General features: G+C 52.0%; 1 protein-coding gene across 4 annotated transcripts in view; it reads left to right on the top strand.

Moving 5' to 3' along the window:
- Positions 1-1,734: 1,734 nt before the first annotated feature.
- Positions 1,735-16,180, top strand: part of SMG9 (SMG9 nonsense mediated mRNA decay factor) — a 183,550-nt gene continuing 169,104 nt past the window's right edge. For 3 of the 4 annotated variants that reach the window (XM_029576582.1, XM_029576583.1, XM_029576580.1), the window contains exons 1-2: positions 1,735-1,891; positions 5,570-5,727. In XM_029576582.1, coding sequence (XP_029432442.1) covers positions 5,575-5,727 — 153 coding nt within the window. In that variant the 5' untranslated portion in view covers positions 1,735-1,891; positions 5,570-5,574. Of the gene's footprint in view, positions 1,892-2,084; positions 2,228-5,569; positions 5,728-16,180 lie in introns of those variants that run through there. The other variant, XM_029576581.1, reaches the window with a different exon arrangement.

Here is a 16,180-nt window from a genome sequence, read left to right as displayed (position 1 = left end):
AGGCTGGGGCTAGGAAGGCACGCATGATCACACATTCTCAGAAAGGAGCACTGTTGGTGTCTCTTGTTGCTGTAGATTGCTGAGTCTTTGTGCCTGCCAACATATGGGCTGATACAATACAGTGCATCCGACGGAGTGCACTGCCATTGGACGCATGTTTTCCCTTACCCCTTATTCAGTGCCGAAAAAGCGCATTCAACCCGCCGAACCTAATAGCGCCCTCAACATGCTAATGCATGTTGATGGCCCTATTAGGTATTCCCGCATGATTCAGTAAGTAAAATGTGCAGCCAAGCCGCACATTTTACTTTCAGAAATTAGCGCCTACCCAAAGGTAGGTGCTAATTTCTTCGGGCACCGGGAAAGTGCACAGAAAAGCACTTAATATCGCACTTAATATCGCCATGGCAATATTAAGTCGGAGGTCCCGAAGGGTAAAAAAAGTAAAAAAAAAATTAGTCAGCCGGAGGCTGTCGGATCGAAAACCGGACGCTCAATTTTGCCAGCGTCTGGTTTCCGAGCCCGTGGCTGTCAGCGGGCTCGAGAACCGACGCCGGCAAAATTGAGCGTTGGCTGTCAAACCCACTGAAAGCCGCTGCTCCGGGCCAAAAGGAGGCGCCAGGGACGCGCTAGTGTCCCTGGCGCCTCCTTTTGCCCGTTTCTACCGCCGGGCCTCATTTAAATACTGAATCACGCACACAGGCAAGTGGCCTGGGCGTTCTCCTGCGGACTTTACTGAATCGGGCCGACAGTTTGGAAAATCCCCCCTCCCCCTTTATGTATAACTGGCAATATATGGATTTTTCCTGTGTAATTAGTTAGGCAGAAATGTGCTTCTCTATCATGCAGTCTCCTTAGCAGTATTCCCCAACCCTTCTCCACTGGATAATCACTGCTCATCTATACAGCATAAATGTTATTCAGCTATTTCAGATCCAAGCATGAGGCAAATAAATGTGAGATACACATATATTCATAATTAAGTCATCTTAACACTTTGGTTGAATTTTGATAATTGGTGCTGCTGCATGCAAGTTTCAAACCTAAACTAATTCCACCTATTTATTTATGGTCATTTGATATTCCACCTTGTCCCAAAGTTACCCTCTAAGTGGATTACAATAAATTTAAACGAACAGAGGCATTTTAACAGCTAAATTGTACAAATTGAGGGAAATTTTCATAGCTTTTTTTTTTTATGCCAGTAAACTTCCCCGTTAAAAATTACTCCTCCTCCCCATTATGGGTAAATGTAGCCCTGCTGTTCATGGAGTTGGCTCTTTTCACCTGACAAGGAAGGCGCTGTGTTAGGACGGGAGCCTTCCTTTTGAAAACCCAGTGCCTATTTTCTGCATATCCATTTGCACTAGCTTCAGTACAAAGCCCCCCAATGGGATTTAATTTAAAAAATTGTCCCATTGTCCTGACAAAAGTTTCTTAAATATGAGAGTGGTCTAATTTTCTTCCGTAACAAAAATAAAGTGTTAACGGAGAAAATGCATGCAAATATAGCTCACGAATACTCATTGCAAATAGCCTGCAAAGCTTGTGGGTTGCAAAAAAATAAAACTGCAGGTCACGGCGGAGCCAGGCTAAGACATTTGTGATTTTGCTTTCGGGAGTTCAGTCTGCGCGTCTTTAGTGCTCTTTTTTGCCCAATGCAAATGCTTGGAAAAGAGAGCTCGGTAAAACCAGGACTGACTGGAACCCTCCGCCACTCCTTCTTTACTACCGCCCATAGAGCCTGCTGCAATTGCATTCTGGGAAACATAGTCCTGGGGAAGGAAGGTGACTGCTTGCACTACAGCTCCCACAAGCTGCTTGCATTTCCAGGTCAGGCGAAGAAGTCTGGGTCTGCTTGTGCGAAGGGAGGCAGAGAGCGCAAGGGAAGGTGGGTTGCTCTGTTTTATAATTTTTAAAATCCTTGGGGGAAAAAAAGAGCGATAAGTAAAATTTAAATGTTGGACTCTAGGAGCTGAATCGACAGTTCTTGGGCTCTCTCCAGAAGTTCCAGGCCTGGTTTTGCCGTGTGTCATGCATGGAGGTGCGGCGGTGCTCTTTCCACCGGAAAGGCGAATTACAAGTCCATGTATGCAACGGGGTAAACACAGGACTGGATCGGCCTATCCCGCATGACGGAATTACTGGCAAAGCCCGGCAGCAACACCATGGGAGAATCTGCGGAAAGGGGGAGTTAAAGGTTCAAGGCCGCTTCACCTCCGAAAAGGTTCAAATTCTGAGTCCTGGCAGAGTTACAATTAGGCCTGTGGGGTTTTCTGCTCTCTTGCTGGATAAAAACAGAATTGTATGTGTGTTAATGTACGGGGCGGGGATGGGGGGGAGCAAATATATCGGAAAATGTTGACGCTTCGTGGGCGCGCCTGAGAGAAGCGATTGAGGCAGGGCGAGTTTAAAAACAGCCAAGGAAAACGTTTAAAAGAAAACGCAAAAAACTCTCTTCGGTCGCAGGTGAATTGTCTTCATCAAAAGCCCAAAAAGTAAAGTGTTAACTCCTCCTCCCCCCTAAAAAAAAAAAAAAAAAGGCAACTGATGATCAAAATGCAGAGAAACACTGGCAGGGAAGAAAAACAAATATTTGACGCTTCAATCTCCAAACTTCCATTACACGAAAAAACAAAAAGTCATGGTTTCGGCCTACGTTCTATTACCCAGAAAATTTGGTGTTAACCGAAAATCTTTTATCGGAAACCTTCTATTCGGGCCGATACAGCAAAGTCCGTGGGAGAGCGGGCGAACGCACAGGTCACTTTCCTGTGCGCGCGATTCTCTTTGCAAATTAGGCCCGGCGGTAAAAACAGGCAAAAGGAGACGCTAGGGTGTCCCTAGCGCCTCCTTTTGGACCGGAGCGGCGGCTGTCAGCGGGTTTGACAGCCAACGCTCAATTTACGAAACCGGACGTCGGCAAAATTGAGCGGTTTTCGAGCCGCCGGCCGACTTCAAATTTATTTATTTATTTATTTTTTACCTTTTTAAACTTTTGGGACCTCCGACTTAATACCGCCATGATATTAAGTCGGAGGGTGCACATAAAAGCAGTTTTTACTGCTTTTCTGTGCACTTTCCCGGTGCCCGGAGAAATTAGCGCCTACCTTTGGGTAGGCGCTAATTTCTGAAAGCAAAATGTGCTGTTTGTCTGCACATTTTTGTTTTCTGAATCGCGCAGGAATACCTAATAGGGCCATCAACATGCATTTGCATGTTGCGGGTGCTATTAGGTTCAGGGGGTTGGACGCGGGTTCTCGGCTCCTTACTGAATAAGGGGTAACGCTAGCGCGTCGAAAATACGCGTCCAATAGAGGGTACTGTATCGGCCCATTTGAGGAGTAAAACCCACCATCGGGGTTAAGGTAGAGGTGCTCTGCTGCTTTAGTGGATGCCGGGGAGTTATGTGCCAGGCCGCCAGATGTTTCCCTGCCCTCTCAGATTCGGGGTTTAATTTGTAACAGGAAGTATTTATAAAACCTCTTTCTGAAGAGAAGGAAACAGTAGACCAGAGACTGGAGAGCGTGGGGAGGGGCAATTTCCCCAGGTAACATACAGTACAGTGCGCTCTGACGGAGCGCACTGTTAGCCGGCATTTGGACGCACGTTTTTGACGCGCTAGCTTTACCCCTTATTCAGTATGGGGTAGTAGCGCGTCCAACACCTCCCCCCCCCCCGAACCTAATAGCACCCGCAACATGCAAATGCATGTTGATGGCCCTATTAGGTATTCCCGTGCGATTCAGTAAGTAAAATGTGCAGCCAAGCCGCACATTTTACTTTCAGAAATTAGCGCCTACCCAAAGGAAAACCGCTTTTCTGTGCACACTCCGACTTAATATCATGGTGATATTAAGTCGGAGGTCCCGAAAGTTTAAAAAGTAAAAAAAAAAAAAAATTGAAATAGGCTCGCGGATTGAAAACCAGACGCTCAATTTTGCCGGCGTCCGTTTCTGAACCTGTGGCTGTCAGCGGGCTCGAGAAGCAATGCCGGCAAAATTGAGCGTCAGCTGTCAAACCCACTAACAGCCACCGCTCCTGTCCGTAAAGAGGCGCTAGGGACGTGCTAGTGTCCCTAGCGCCTCTTTTTACCGCCAGGCCTAATTTAAATAATTTTTTTTTTACTGTATTGCATACACAGGAGAACTCTCCTGCGACTTTTACTGTATCGGACCGATAGTAAGTGATGGCTGTAAAAGACCCAAGGGGGTCTATGCAGTCTCCCCAGCAAGCTTTTTTTTTTTTTTTAGGGTAATAACTGCCACTCTATGATGTTTACCTCCCCCGTGCCTTCTGTTAAGCATAGAAACTGTTGGAAATCCGATTAAAAGTCTTCCATAGCATGCCTGCTTTTACCAGAATGCAAAGAGGTGTCCCTCGAGCTGGGATTGGAAAATACCATATGCAGATTGTTCTTTCACATCTACACAAAAATTCTGACTGTGCAGAAAGTAGGTAGCAAGTCTGGTGCGAGCATGGAAAGGGAAAGTATGTGCCCCCATAAAATATATCATAAAACAAATATATAAGAATGCCTGGCATTGTGTGATTGGGGGGGTTGGAAGGCAACTTTCCAAGCCATTTATGTTTTACCCACATAAATGGCCCCTTGGAAAGATTCCTGCCCAGCATGAATTTATGCATGTAATGCAGGTATGCATTTAAACTTGCACGCACACTGAGAGAAGCTTTCCATGGGGGGTGGGGGATGGAGTAGGCATGTGAATTCCAATGGAAAAAATGTCTATAATTGGAGGTGCGAGTCCATGTGGGTACTCTTGGCCTTCAAAAACTGAATCAGAACTTTTTCCCATTGAAAATTGACATAAAGTCTGCTGGTGAAAAGAACCTGCAGATATTACCCTATCGTGCACAGTATTAAAATTGACCCATAATGGGACAGAAGAGCCAGAAATACCTGGGGATGGTCTTTATTCGCTCCACTGTGTGCTACAGTAAGACAGAAGGGATAGAAACCCCTGGAGATGGTCTTTATTCCCTGTAGCTTGTATCTGATATATTTTATCATGTTTATATGGGCATTTTGCAGGTTATGATAATTTTTATTTGACTGCCCTTAGATATTTTGGCGGCCTCATTCTTCAAATGTTCCTGCAGCTATAACAGGGAAGATTTGTTTATTCTAGAAAAAAACATTTTCCCATAGGTAATCATGTTCATCTGTTACTCAGGTGACATCCAGTCACCTCAATGATGTGTATCCCAAGAACTGGTCAGATGTTGCCTCCTTTTACTTCTTAGATCTCCCAGGGGCAGAGGTCGAGCTGGGTGAGTTATCCCATTGTGCCAGGTTTGGGCACCAAACCATGCTTGTGAAGTAAATCTAGATGCTCTTGACAGCATGGTGTATCCCGGAAGACTTGCTTCTGTCATAGCATGGCGAGCAGAGTCAAAGCCCTATGTCCCTGTGAGTGGCAGTCCATGTGATTTTGTCCCAACGCCAGGCTGTGCAATGCCGCTGAATTAAAGAAACCTAATTTTGAAATGTCATGCACCAAGTTGAACTGGACTTAACTGGGCGCTGCTGCTCTTCTACTTTTCGCAGCGTTGATGTCGGAGTCAGGGCACAGTCAGCCTGGGGTGTATGGTCCTGGACGGAGGGGAAGAAGGAGGATGGAACCAGGACTGTTGGGGCATCTGAACCTCTCTGGACCCGGGAGAGACAAAGAATTCATCTCCCGGGATAGGGACCATGAGAAGAGGGTGAGTAGATTGTGGATGGCTGGGAGAGGCTGCTTGCCCCTGGGGGTAAAAGGTACTGTAAAGATCCTTTGAGCACGCCGGGATTCATCAGGAGGTGCATTTAGAAGATGGTATTTTTATGGCCAGTCTTATCCTTTGCATTCTGCAGTTGGAGCTCGCACTTCCAGGTCCTAGTGGTAGCTGCAGTACCAATGCGTTTTCAAATTCAGGTCTGAAAACAACTACCTTCTCCCTATCCCATTTCCGCACAAATAAAATTGTAGGATTTTTCTGAATTTCTGTTTCTGGATTTGAAATTCTCCTGCTCCTTTGGGCTTCCTGCTCAAGCAGAACCATGAGCCTCCATTTCCAACTACCTGGGTTCCTATTTCCCTCTTTTATATCCCCTCCCAGCTCAGATACGGCCAGAAGCACAATTGGGGGTCTGCAGTGCATGCACTTTTAGCCATGTTAAAAGGACAAGTTCCTGGGGAGGAAGCCAGCACACACACACACTTGATTTTCAGAAGTGTGCACTCTATTTTCCCCTACTTGGCCACCCTCAAGTTACAAAGTAGATGGACACTTCTAATGTGCATTCTTTATGCTTGCTAATTTGCAAAGAAAAATAATGCCGGTGATTTCTTTTTGAAAATGTTGCCAAAGGCATATGCGTTAAAAGCACCCGGGTAGCTTGTGGCAGCACAGGGTATTTAGAAATTTCCCATGCAGCAAGTCGGCTGGGGGCCACATGCCAAGGCTCCCTCAAGATCCCTATATTTGTGGGCTCTAAATCTGGCCACTGGATGTCACCAATGCACAATGACTGGGGCTCGCTTTGCCCAGGTACAGTGAATGGGGCCTCCGCAACATTCCCATCCAGCCCTGTAAAATAGAATAATCCCAGTTCCTTTGTATAGCAACAGCACTTCCACTGAGCCTACCCTTTAAATCTTTGAGTCTCTGTACATCAGATATTGCGTATACGGGAAGAGTCGTTATGGAAGTCAAGCTTGTCTGTTTACGAACAAATAAACAACAAGAAAGTCTGTCCCATCTGTCATTCCGGCTGTGTGTCCCATGTTCTACGAGCGCAGGCAAAGAACGGATAGAGAACCGTAAACATCCAAGACATGACAAAGAAGTTAGCCTCCCCTCCTTTCCCATTGTCCACACAACAGGAAGTATACACTGCCAACACCAGGGAGCCTCTGTCGGGCACAATGGTAAAAAAAAAAAAAAAAAAAAAAGTGAATCCCCAGAGCAAATGTCCAGATTTGAAAGAGTCTGAACATAAGGGTGAAAGAATGGATCAAAATGTCGTTAGAAGTAAGGTACAGCTAGCACGCCAAACATCTGAGCTCTTATGGTCTTGGAAACCTTTCTGTCACTGAGACAGGGAAGATGTGTTCCCTCCTTGTACCCTTCCCTGCCCCATTCTGTTGCTGGTTGTGAGACCCCTAATTAACTGACACTGTTCAAGGCCTTTTCCCGTTGGTAGTGTTTGTTCAGAGTCTTTCCAAAAGTCATCTGCCATTCCCTGGACGTACCCGGATCAGTCCAGACCATGGAGACAGAGAAACACTTGAAAGGCACCCTTAACCTAGTGTGCCTCCTACATCCCTTCAGTATTTCTCTGTCTCCAGCAGATGGAGGTGGTGCAAACCCTGCAGTCCTGCCCTGTTCTGGGGTGCAGGCTATCCCTTGAAATATTTAAGAGCGAACTAGCTATAAAGTTGTGAATCAAGCAAGTTTAAAAAAAAAAAAAAAAAAAAAAAAAAAAAAGGTGATTCCCTATACGTACCAGGATCAGTCCAGACCGCTGGGTTGTGTCTCCCTTCCAGCAGAGGGAGTAAGAGAAAAAAACTGAAAAGGCACCCCTCTTAACCTGTTGTGCCACCTGCGATCTCTCAGTATTTTCTCTGACTCTCAGCAGAAGGGTTGACAGAACCTGCAGTCCTGATCTTTCAATTTCTTGAAATTTAGTTACATCTTGTTTTTACAGAGTTCTAAGGCTCTGGAAGCTTTAGTTCCCTGTACGTACCAGGATCAGTCCAGGACACCTGGGTTGTGACTCCACACCAGTAGATGGAGACAGACTAAAACTTGTGGGTGGAGCCATATATGCCCCTGTGCCAGTCACAGCCCCTCAGTCTTACTCTGTCTCCAGTAGATGGTGCAGGTCCAGTCACAGCCCTTCCTGACCTGATTCTGAGGTGGTTAGTCAGGTTCAATTTTGGGTTAAATTTTATTAGGCCTAGTTGTCTTTATTTTACAAATTGGGTTTTTGTTCAATTCTTAGTCCCGGTTGCCCTGCCTCCCAGGGGGGGTTGAGAGGTCCTGAGGGGACTACCCTCCCCCGGTTGAGGCCGCTGCCAGGGTCGAGGACCCGGCTGGACTAGTGGCAGCATCAGGGGTGACACCGGGGAGCCCAGTTCACTCACCCCTGCAGGAAACAGGGCTTTTTCAGTACCAGGGACAGCGTTTGTAAAAAAAAAAAAAAAAAAAAAGTGTTTTGCAGTTTTTTCTTCGGCTCTCCGTTGCCTGGCGTCGCGCTCCGTTCCGCTCGGGGGGGGGGGGGGGGGGGGGGGGGGGCGCCGTCGACAGGGGGAGGTGGCCAGATTGGGTCCGTGGTAAGTTCCATTAGTTTGAATTTTTTTCGGCTTACTTTTGGGTTTTTTCGGCACGTCTTTGTTTTCCCGCGGTTGTCGGCATGCCGCGTGGCTCGCAGTGCAGGGCCTGCGGCTCGGCCCGCGCGCACCTCTCCCGGGACGGCCTTTCCTCGGCCTGCGTCCCGGGAGGCGAGGGATCGTCTGGGGCGCCTCGGGGGGCCCGTTCCCGGGTCGCGCGATCGCCGTCGCGAGGGGGGGGGGGGGGGGGCCCTCCTGACAGGCCTCAAGACCTGTTCCCGATCAGCGCGGGAGTGGCGGCCATTTTGGCCACTGGCCGGGAAATTTCGCGGGAAACGGTGGGGGCTTCGGCCTTGCTTCCTGCGCTTTCCCCGCAGCGAGTCGAGGCGGGGGAGGTTCCCTCGGAGGGGCTTCGGTCCCGGGGGGATTCCGGGAGTGAGTCGGCGGATTCCGGCGATTTTTCTGAGGATTTGGCGCTGTTACTGCGCAAAGTCCTCAGATATAAGCGCAGCAGGCACAGGCGGGGGGATATCTCGCGTACGGCTGACTACAAGTCCCCACCGCGAAAAAAGAAGGCCAGAAAGGGTGCGGAGCTCGCCCAGGGCTCGTCCCGGGGGAAGCGGCTTCCCCGGGGGGTGCCACAGGAGTCGGATTCCGAGGATTCCGCCGGGGCGGACACGGAGGCCTCCGAGGAGCCCCTGACGGGGGCCGGGACGGCGGCAGCGGATGGTGCTGCGCAGCCCAGTTCAGGAAAAGGAGCACAGGCCGTCGACGGTGATGACCCCAAGGTGGTGCGTCTGTTCCGTAGGGAAGAACTGTTGCCGCTCATCCCGGCCATTCTCCAGGAGCTGGGGATCGAGGTCCGCCAGGAGGCAAACATGGATCCCGTTCTGCTCGGCCTCACAGGGCCGGCGGTCGCTTTTCCTTTTCATTTTTCGTCCACGGATATCCTCTTCAAGGAATGGGATACTCCGGAGTTAGGGTTGAAAGTCAGCAAGGCCATGGATAAACTCTACCCTTTACCGGAGGAGGCGCTGGAGCTCCTCAGACTCCCGAAGGTGGATTCGGCGGTGTCCGCTGTCACGAAGAGGTCTACCATCCCGGTCACGGGAGCGACGGCCCTCCGGGATATTCAAGACCGGAAGTTGGAGGTGCAACTCAAAAAGATTTTTGAGGTTTCCGCCCTAGGAGTGAGGGCCGCCATTTGCACGAACTTCGCTATGAGAGCTAGTCTGCGCTGGGCCCAGGTACTACAGGCGAATGCGGGTCTCTCTCCGGAGGAGTCTTCCCAAGCAGACAGGCTGGAGGCGGCTATCGCATATGGGGCTGATGCGCTCCATGATCTTTTACGCACCTCAGCTAGGTCCATGGTGGCAGCGGTGTCGGCACGCCGTCTCCTTTGGCTGCGTAACTGGGCAGTGGATGGTTCGTCCAAGGCTCACCTCGGGGAATTGCCCTTCAAAGGGAAATTGCTGTTTGGAAAGGAGTTAGATGACTTGATGGTTTCCCTGGGTGAGAACCGAGCGTTTAAGCTGCCAGAGGATAGGGCCCGGCCGCGCTCTTCTTTTTCCAGCAGAGCCCGTTTCCGGGGGCCCCGGAAGTCGAGGCCGCAAAGATCCACCAGGCCCTCCGCCCTCGTATCGGCCGTCCTCTTCTCGGAACACTCAGTGGCAGCAGTCCTTTCGGGGCAAACGCTTTGGCAGGCAAGGAGGGGCCCCGTCGGGTGCGGGGTCCAAGCCCTCGCAATGAAGTTCGGCCGGCCCATCCCTCGTCGCGTCCTCGGCACGTTGTTCCAAACGTGGGGGCGCGTCTATCCTTCTTCCGCGAGGAATGGGCCAGCATGACGTCGGATCAGTGGGTCCTCGACGTGATAAGACGCGGCTACGAGTTAGATTTTGCTCGCATCCCAGCGGACAAATTCCTGGTCTCGCCTTGCAAGGATCCCAAGAAGAAGGCGGCGGTGCTAGACACCATCCGACGACTAGAAAGCTTGGGGGCCATTTCTCCGGTTCCTGCCGATCAGTACGGCAAGGGCCGTTACTCCATTTACTTCATAGTTCCCAAGAAAGACGGCACGTTCCGACCCATTCTGGATCTGAAGGGAGTCAACAGATGCCTTCGGGTCCCTCACTTCAAGATGGGAGACCATTCGTTTGGTGATCGCGTCGGTGCGGCCAGGCGAATTCCTGGCGTCTCTAGATCTCACGGAAGCATACCTTCATGTGGGCTCTCCCGTTCGGCCTGGCGACAGCGCCGCGGACATTCACGAAAGTGATGGTGGTGGTGGCGGCGCAGTTGCGTCGGGAGGGTTTTCTGGTTCACCCTTACCTCGACGATTGGCTGATTCGGGCGAAGTCAGAGAGGCTCTGTCGGCAGGCGGTGGCCAGGGTGCTACAGCTCTTGCAGTCCCTGGGCTGGGTGGTCAACTACAACAAGAGTCATCTGGAACCCACTCAGTCCTTGGAGTATCTTGGAGCCATTTTCGACACGAAACGAGGCAGGGTGGTTCTCTCTCAGGATCGGATATGCAAGCTGCAGTCTCAGGTGCGGCATCTTCTCTCTCAACACCGTCCGCGAGTCTGCGATTACCTGACGGTTCTGGGGTCTATGGCCTCCACGCTAGCGTTAGTCCCTTGGGCGTTCGCTCACCTGCGGCCGCTGCAGTCTTCCTTGCTTTCCCGCTGGAAGCCGGTTTCCGAGGAGTTCTATCTACCACTGCCTCTCGAGAGTCAGGCGCGATCCAGCCTGAGCTGGTGGCTGGATTCCAAACATCTCTCCTGTGGTGTGTCTCTGCTGGTGCCCAGCTGGATGGTGGTGACCACGGATGCAAGTCTTTCCGGCTGGGGCGCAGTTTGCCAAGGGAAGTCGGTTCAGGGTCTGTGGTCAGAGTCGCAGGCTCGGTGGTCCATCAATCGCCTGGAGACCAGAGCGGTCCGTCTGGCATTGCAAGCTTTTCTGCCCCTCGTACGGGGAACAGTGGTCCGGGTATTGTCGGACAACGCTACCACCGTGGCGTACATCAATCGCCAGGGCAGAACGAGAAGCCCTCAAGTGGCGGGGGAAGCGCGGTCTTTGATGATCTGGGCGGAGCGGCATCTCAGCAATCTCGCTGCGTCTCACATAGCAGGAGTCGACAACGTCCAGGCGGACTTCCTCAGCCGGCACCACCTGGATCCCGGAGAGTGGGAGCTGGCGGACGAGGCGTTTCTTTTCATTTGCAGGACTTGGGGAACGCCCCACATGGATCTGATGGCCACGTGGCACAACGCAAAGGCTCCGCGATTTTACAGTCGACGCCGAGAAAGGGGAGCAGAGGGAGTCGACGTGTTGGCGCTTCCCTGGCCGGCGGACGTGCTTCTGTATGTGTTCCCGCCGTGGCCCATGATCGGCAAGATCCTGCGGCGCATAGAATTGCACCCGTCCAACGTGATCATGGTAGCGCCGGAGTGGCCGCGCCGTCCGTGGTTCGCGGACCTCGTCCAGTTATCGGTGGTGGCGCCCCTTCGTCTACAGGGGTTCCCGGGGCTCCTTCATCAGGGCCCCGTCTGTTTGGAGGATGCGGATCACTTCTGTCTCGCGGCATGGCTTTTGAGAGGTATCGGTTGAAGCGAAAAGGCTACTCGGACGCGGTGATTGCTACGTTGCTGAGGTCCAGGAAGCAGTCTACGTCTCTGGCTTATGTTCGGGACTGGGTAGTTTTTGAGGAACGGTGCGTGGAGCGGGGTCTGGATCCCACTTCCGCGGCTATTTCCGATATTTTGGCTTTTCTCCAGGCTGGGCTGGCCAAAGGCCTTGCGTGCAGTTCCCTACGGGTCCAAGTGGCGGCGCTTGGTTGTTTGCGTGGTAAGGTCCAGGGGGTCTCCCTGGCGCTTCACCCAGATATCTCTCGTTTCCTTCAGGGAGCGAAACACCTCCGTCCTCCGTTGCGGCTCCCTTGTCCATCTTGGAACCTCAACTGGGTGCTCTCTGCCTTATGCTCAGCGCCGTTTGAGCCCCTGCGGCGTTCTACGATCAAGGATCTCACGTTGAAGACCGTATTCCTGGTGGCGATTGCGTCGGCTCGCCGTGTTTCGGAATTGCAGGCTCTGTCCTGTAGGGAGCCTTTCTTGCGCATTTCCGATTCGGGGGTTTCCTTGCGGACGGTTCCCTCCTTCCTGCCTAAAGTCGTGTCGGCTTTTCATTTGAATCAATCGGTCGAGCTTCCCGCTTTCGCGGTTGGAAACTCTTCGGACCCGAAATCGAGAGAATTGAGAAAACTGGATGTGCGGAGATCTCTTCTTCGCTATCTAGAGGTCACTAATTCCTTTCGGGTGACGGATCATCTGTTTGTATTGACGGCGGGTCCCAAGAAAGGTTCTGCGGCGTCCCGCACGACCATCGCCCGGTGGCTCAAGGAGGCCATTGGCTCCGCGTACATTGTGCGGGGCAAGTCACCGCCGGTGGGTCTTCGGGCTCATTCGACGCGGTCTCATGCGGCGTCTTGGGCAGAATCTTCTCAGGTGTCGCCTCAAGAGATTTGTAGGGCGGCTACCTGGAAGTCGTTGCATACCTTCATTAAACATTACCGGTTGGATGTTCAGGCTACTGAAGCTGGGGGCTTTGGAGAGAGGGTACTCCGAGCGGGACTCTCTGCTTCCCACCCTCGGTAAGTTTGCTCTGGTACATCCCAGGTGTCCTGGACTGATCCTGGTACGTACAGGGAAAGGAAAATTAGTTTATTACCTGATAATTTTCGTTCCTGTAGTACCAAGGATCAGTCCAGGATCCCGCCCGCAGTGCTACGCTTAAGTAACGGAGAGTCCGCTCATTGTTGTTTTCAGTACGCTGACCCCTTGTTCATTTGCTCTCCCGGTTGGGGAGTCTGTTTCCTGTAGGGGTGTTGGAATTTTTTTCCGTTTCAATTGCATGTTTTTGTATGGTTAGCTATGGTTGCCTTATGGTATTTTCTACTTTTGACATTACGTATGACTGAGGGGCTGTGACTGGCACAGGGGCATATATGGCTCCACCCACAAGTTTTAGTCTGTCTCAATCTACTGGTGCGGAGTCACAACCCAGGTGTCCTGGACTGATCCTTGGTACTACAGGAACGAAAATTATCAGGTAAGAAACTAATTTTCCTTTAGCACCTTTGGCTACAGCAATTTGTTTGTATAAAAAAAAAAAAAAAGCTGAGTGCGGTTTTTATTTTCCCAGCCTTTTCATTCAGCAGCGGTAGAGGTAAGGCGGGGGCTGGCAGCTCTAAAAGCCTTGTTCCTGGAAGGCTGCTCTCTCTGGAGGGGGATTAACCGGTGGGCCGGTCCCTCCCCTCGGCACCCCGAGACACGTTTTCAGGTGCTGCAGCGTACCCAGAGCTCCGGAAGGCCACGAGCTGGCAGGGTATTTTAAGATTTTTTTATTTTTCTGACTTGCCGTGCTGTTTGGAAAGCCCCCAGGATGCCATGAGGGCTTTTGTGCTCAGCATGTGGGGAGGTGGGATCGCGCCTCTCGTGGGACAGGGTTTGTGCCCGCTGCCTACCCGGGGGGGGAGGGCTCGTCTGGAGGCGATTTTGGGCCACTTTTGCCGCGAGCCGCAGAACGACGATTCCCTGTACGTACCCGGATCAGTCCAGACACCTGGGTTTTGCTCCGCACCAGCAGATGGAGACAGAGCAAGATTTAATTGGCTCAGCCGCATATAGCAGAGTGCCACCCACAGCCTCTCAGTCTTACTCTGTCTCCAGCAGATGGTACAGGTGCAAAGCCACAGCCTCTGGGATCCACAGGGAGGATAGTTGGTTGTTGGTTAGTCAGAATTTGGTTAAAAAAAAAAGGAAGAAAGAGGAGAAGACAAGAAGAGTGCAAATTACAGTCAGCTCCTGGCCATGAGGGTCTCCCAGGGGAGTGGAAAGTCCTGAGGGGGCCATCCTCCCCTGGTCGAGGCAGCTGCTAAGGGTCGAGGACCCGGCCTTGGTGGGTTAGCAGCATCGGGGGTAACACGGAGTCCGGTTCACTCACCCTGTACTGGAGCAGGAACCCAGCACCACGGCCAGTGCCGGCAAGTAAAAAAAAACGGAGTGTGTGTTTGTTATTCTGTTTCGGCGTGCCGGCTCGCCGTTGCTTTAATTTGCTCGCGGCTGTTCTCCTTTTCTGGTTTTTAGCAGGGGGATGGCCAGTGGAAGATGCCGCGGGGCTCGGCTTGTTGTGCGTGTGGTTCGGCACACGATGGGATGTGCACTAGTTGTGTGCAGGGTGGTGAAGGGCCGTCGGAGTCTGGTCGGGGGAGCCGGTCCAGGGCACCGTGTTCGCCGCCGCGTGAAGGTTGGACCGCCTACAGCGCAGATGCGTTGTATGACCTCTTGCGCACGTCGGCCAGATCAATGGTGTCTGTGGTCTCTGCTCGCCGCCTCCTCTGGCTTCGACATTGGGCAGCGGATGGTTCCTCCAAGGCCCATCTTGGCTCCCTTCCCTTCAAGGGGAAGTTGTTGTTTGGCAAGCAGTTGGACGATCTGATGCAGTTGCTCGGCGAAAACAAAGCGTTTAAGCTACCGGAGGACAGGCCTAGACCTCGGAGTTCTTTCTCCAATCGGACCCGGTTCCGGGGGAGCAGGAGGTCCCGTCCAACGAGATCTTCAGGATCGTCTTACCGTGCAAGCTCGTCCCGGCAGCCGTCGTGGCCTCAGTCCTTTTGTCGCAGAAGAAGTGGGAAGCAAGGTGGTTCCCCAGCGAGATTGGGGGCTAAGGCCTCCCAATGAAGATCTTTTGGTCCATCCCTCGCGTCAGCTGTGTCTCCTGGTGCCAAATGTGGGGGCCCAGCTGACGCTATTTGCCGAGGAATGGACCAAGATAACGGCGGACCAGTGGGTCCTCTCCGTGATAAGTCAAGGTTACACTTTAGATTTTGTACGGATACCTACAAACAAGTTTCTCGTCTCGCCTTGCAAGGACCCAGAGAAGCGAAGGGCGGTGCAGGACACGCTACAGCAACTAGAGGACTTGGGAGCAATCATCCCCGTGCCGCGCGGACAGCAACGCACGGGCCGATGCTCCATTTACTTCGTAGTCCCCAAGAAGGAGGGCACGTTCAGACCAATCTTGGATCTGAAGAGGGTCAACTGGTGTCTACGGATTCCGCGCTTCAAAATGGAGACGATTCGGTCGGTGGTTGCCTCAGTACGTCCCGGCGAATTCCTAGCTTCTCTGGATCTGACGGAAGCGTATCTTCACATAGGCATTCAGCCGTTTTTCCAGAGGTTTCTCCGGTTCTGCATTCTGGGAAGGCACTATCAGTTCCGAGCTCTCCCTTTCGGACTCGCCACCGCTCCTCGCACGTTCACCAAGGTGATGGTAGTGGTGGCAGCTCAGCTCCAGAGGGAGGGGTTCCTGGTGCATCCCTACTTGGACGATTGGTTGATTCGGGCGAAGTCCGAAAGGCAGTCAGGAGGCAGTCACCAGGGTTCTCCAGCTCTTGCGCTCCCTAGGATGGGTGGTCAATCTTGCCAAAAGTCATTTGACCCCTACTCAGTCCTTGGAATTTCTGGGGGCGCTGTTCGACACAAGGCAGGGAAAAGTGTTTTTCACCCGGGAGCAGGTGGTCAAGTTACAGGGTCAAGTGCGACGTTTATTGTCTCTGCGGATGCCTCAAGTGAGGGACTATCTACAGATCTTGGGCTCCATGGCATCCACGCTGGCTTTGGTGCCCTGGGCTTTCGCTCATCTGCGTCCTTTGCAATCGGCATTGCTGTCCCGCTGGAATCCGGTGTCCGAACAATTTCATTTGCCGCTTCCCCTCCCGGACCAAGCGAGAGCCAGTCTCCACTGGTGGCTAGAGTCGAATCATTTGGTGTCGGGAGTGTCCCTGGTTA

Source organism: Rhinatrema bivittatum, chromosome 14 (assembly GCF_901001135.1).
Source record: "Rhinatrema bivittatum chromosome 14, aRhiBiv1.1, whole genome shotgun sequence".
Classification (NCBI taxonomy): Eukaryota; Metazoa; Chordata; class Amphibia; order Gymnophiona; family Rhinatrematidae; genus Rhinatrema; species Rhinatrema bivittatum.
Note: the sequence above shows the minus strand (reverse complement) of the source record. Positions and strands in the feature narration are given on the sequence as shown.